General features: G+C 40.6%; 1 protein-coding gene across 1 annotated transcript; it reads right to left on the reverse strand.

Annotated features, from left to right (window-relative positions):
- Positions 1 to 3,199: 3,199 nt before the first annotated feature.
- On the reverse strand, positions 3,200 to 3,978 carry LOC129233648 (uncharacterized; the record flags this gene model as incomplete). Its single annotated transcript, XM_054867622.1, is given in 2 exon segments — positions 3,200 to 3,713; positions 3,715 to 3,978. Coding segments are annotated over 2 exon segments (778 nt in total), but the record flags the coding sequence as incomplete, so codon positions are not given.
- Between the last annotated feature and the right edge of the window lie 268 nt (positions 3,979 to 4,246).

The following is a 4,246-nucleotide window of genomic DNA, read 5'->3' on the forward strand; positions in this document are numbered from 1 at the left end:
GGTGCACACCCCCATGCTACAAACTAACTTTGTGCCAAATTTCATGAAATCGGCCGAACGGCCTAGGCGCGTCACAGAGATCCAGACATCCTACAGACATCCAGACATCCTCTGGACAGAGAGACTTTCAGCTTTATTACTAGTAAAGATATATCGTTAGATCAAGGCTTATGGTACATTAAATTACCAATTCTTACGAAGAAAATGCTTCAAAATTTCACTAGCTTTCGAAATCTTATCTTCTTATTTCTCCCATTTTCTTACGAGAGTATAAGTATAAAAATGTTAAAATGCAGTTTCACTAGTACCTTCTCATCAGTAGTAATTTAATTTCGAACTAAACACGACTCGTTGATACGAAAAATGCGATTTTAATGTTCTTCCGATTCAATAAGCAATTAATAACGACATTATTACGTCTCACTTGCAAACTTCGAACCATTTCGATTTGAAAGCGAAAAGACATTAGTCTCAGAAGAAATCATCTCCCTGACTTTCAATTAATAAAATTTTGCTTTTTCCTTCTGTTATAAGTAAATTACAGTTCTCTTGTGAACTAAAGCGCTGTAATTAAATGTTTGATTAAAAATATGTAAGAATAGAATATTTATTTAATGAACTTTATAAACTTAATGTTAGAAAAAATGACTGATAAGTTTTTCTCTCATACACCCTTGCGCAAATTAATGGCATCAAGTCGGGAATTTTTAACTGTCGAATTTTTTAGGTTGTTCAATCTTTGTTTATAACAGCTAATTAGCCTACCAGTTGTTTAGGCACTATAACCTCACGTTTTTTTTTTTTTTTTGTCATAAATATTGTGTTTAGTTTAAGTGTTATAAATTTCTACATACGTTTGTGGTTTTTTCTCAATCCGGTCAATTTTTATCTTTTGGTTAGCCTTGGATAGTTTTCCAGGGAAGAGGCAGGCCATTGTGATATTGAGTGAAAATCTGATTGTACAAAAAAAAAAAAAAAAAAAAAAAAAAAAAAAAAAAAAAAAAAAAACAATTCTGCTTTGCTAAAAACATGGTTTAGAGGGCAAGAATTCAAAGAAAAGTGCAAAACTCCAGAAGACTCTATGCCCAGTAAAGTGAAAATAGAGCTGGACAAAAGTGGGAGGGGCATACTAAGCGGTGATTTTTATTTTATAATTAAATAATATAAATATAGGTGATTTTGTAAAAAAAAATGGCTTGATTCCATTAATTTTTACAAAGGTGTATTCTTTATTGCCATTTAATTCATGAAAATTCGATGAGTACAGTCAAGTGCCCATAGGGGAGAGTGGGGCACAGTGAAGCAGTTTTCTTTTGATTTATTGTAATTTCTTTAATTCTAGTTTTAAATAAATTTTAATTGCAGGGCATAATTGCAAAACTTTTTAGCTATCCCTGTGTGATTTTTTTCATAATTTATCCTCACTCATTTCAATTTGAAAAAATAAAATTTCAAAAGGCTGACAAAGTGTCCCACTGTGCCCTATGTGGGGGCACAATCACAGTCACAGTTTGGGGTGCAGTCACCGTTTAACCGCGGTAGAGCAGTTGCTCTATACGAACGCACTCTTTGATTCAAGTCAAGTCATCAGTTGCCGCCTGCTTTGTCAAGTGGTCAAAGAAGTCTGACTGCGACAGGGAGGTCCGGGTTCAAATCGCGGCTCGGGTATGGATGTATTTTCTCTCTCTTTCTTGTCCTTGTTCTTTCATTGTGTGAATGTGTTGTTATGCTGTGAATGGTTTCCTACCCTATAAACAGGTCCTTACGGAATGTGTGTACTGTAGAAGTTGGACTTTTTTTTCTTTTACCCTATTGTTTGTGAAAATTGCAACACCACGAAGGACGTACGCGAGTGAGCTGAAAATTGCAGGAAATGTAAAGTAGGGCATGATATGCAAATGATTAGAATTGCAGACAGGTAGCGCATGCGTATGCTGAGCAGCGTCCTCTGAACGACGGATCGAACGAAATATAAATAGACGACTGTAGCGAGGTGTGTATGATTATCGGTGGTAATGTGTTAGAGTAAACATTAACTGAATCTTCACAATGCCTCTTCGACGAAAGAAAGCGAAATTTGAGCAAATTTCGGAGTTTGAACATGGCAGAATCGTCGGCCTTCGTGAAGCTGGATTGTCTTATCGTGCAGTAGCCGCTCGTGTGCAGCGTAACAGCAGCACAATCATGCGTGTTTGGAAGCAGTGGACGGACGAGGGTCGTACAGCTCAGAAATCCGGGAGTGGATCCGGAAATGTGCCGTCAGCTTGCGATGACAGACACCTGGTGCACATGGCGCTGACGGACCACACAGCTTCTTCTAGACAATTGGCAGCACAGCGGTCAACAGCTACAGGTGTTTCATTGTGTTCTTCATCAATTCGGAGATGTCTGCTGCAGCGTTGGCTGCGCGCAAGGATTCCTTTATACAGGATTCCTCTCACGCAAAAACATCGCTGCCTGCGGCTACAATGGGCCAGTGTGCATAGGAGCTGGCGTGATTATTGGCTGCAGGTCGTCGTTTCTGACGAATCCCGCTTCAAAATGTGGCACGACGAATTCGTGTCAGGCGCTATGCCAGTGAACGGCACATTCCGGTGTGCATTATCGAACGCCACAGTGGACGAACACCCGGAGTTATGGTCTGGGGTGCCATAGCATATCATGGACGATCACAATTGCTCAGATTCGTCCTTGGCCTGCACATTCCCCGGATATGTCACCGATTGAACATGTGTGGGATTTCGTTGGGCGGCGTCTCGCTCGTGATCCTCGTCCTGTTGCTTCGACAGACGAACTTTGATTGCGCATACAAACAATATGGAATACTCTTCCGCAAGCAGTTATTCAAACTTTGTTTCACTCCACGCAGAGTCGTGTAACAGCTCTTATTGCGGCGCGTGGTGGCCACACAAAATATTAATTTCTACCGCTTTTTATTGTTTGTTTGGTTTAAAAATGTAATCACTTATTTGTACTATTACCACTTAACTGTGTATTAAACTTCATTCAACTATGATGCTTCCTTCATGGTGGTGCAATTTTCACAAACAGGAGTGTATTTCCAATGCAGCAGGCGGAACAAACATTATCCTTATGCCATACGGAGACAAAAACAAGGGGGGCAGTTTTAAGCAAACAACGAAAGAAAAGAAACAGTGAACACAAAACAAAACAGGCAAACACAAGAACAAAATAAAAATCAAGAGTTCAAATTGTTCAACAAGTCCCTGGCCTCCCAGTAACGGGAGGAAATACAGGTCTGTGATAGGACAGAACAGACGGGGAGGTGATCGGCATCCATCGATGCACCACTGCGGCAGAGGGGGCAGACATGGCTTTCCACAATCCGAACTTTGCTAAGATGGGCATATAAGCAATCGTGCCTGGTCGCGAGACGAAAGGCTGCAACAGCATTGCCTCTTGGACAATCAGGGATGTTCAAAAGGTTGTCTCTCCACGGTTTCACCTTCATACGATATTTTAATGATGACTCATGAGTCACCTTAAGTGCTTGCTTTATCATAGACAAAGAGGACTTATAGCTAGCAAGGTTATTTGGGGCTTGATAGACAGAACAGCTCTTTTTGGCCCACGCATCAGCTTTTTCGTTGCCAGGTATACCGCAATGCGAGGGGATCCATCGTAATACAATCATCTTATGCTTTTCGCGCAACCCTCTCATTAAGGATCTACTCTGCATCACGGACAGTTTCTTGAGTGTAGTTGGCAATGGCGAGAATTGCAGCTTGTGAATCCAAGAAAATTATAGCCTGTTCAGCAGCAGAGGGGCGAGCATCCAAATGAGCCAGAGCTACTCTAATTGCCTCAACCTGGCCATCGAATGCTGACTTGGCCATTCCCAGTGAAATATAATGAGCAAAATGTTCACAATGAATACCAGCTCCGGCTACACCATCCATCTCAAGCTTTGATCCATCAGTAAATAATGTGTACAGCCATGCTTCAGGAGGAGCCGGACTTCACAACAAATTACGGTGCAGTTAGAAAAGTGAAGCAACGCACGCCAAATTGCCAGCCCAACTGGCACACGATAACAACAACAACGAGTCATCAGTTTAAAAGCGTAGTCCATTTTGCTTAAATTCAGCCTTAAAATTAGTTAGTTAAATTTTATTAACAAAATTAACTTTATAATTACCATTATTTTTCATTCGCAACTCCAATAATCCATAGGGGGCGCTGCAGCCACTTTCTAATGACGAATGAAAAGGTAAAACAAAAAAAT

Source organism: Uloborus diversus, unplaced genomic scaffold, assembly GCF_026930045.1.
Source record: "Uloborus diversus isolate 005 unplaced genomic scaffold, Udiv.v.3.1 scaffold_579, whole genome shotgun sequence".
NCBI lineage: Eukaryota > Metazoa > Arthropoda > Arachnida > Araneae > Uloboridae > Uloborus > Uloborus diversus.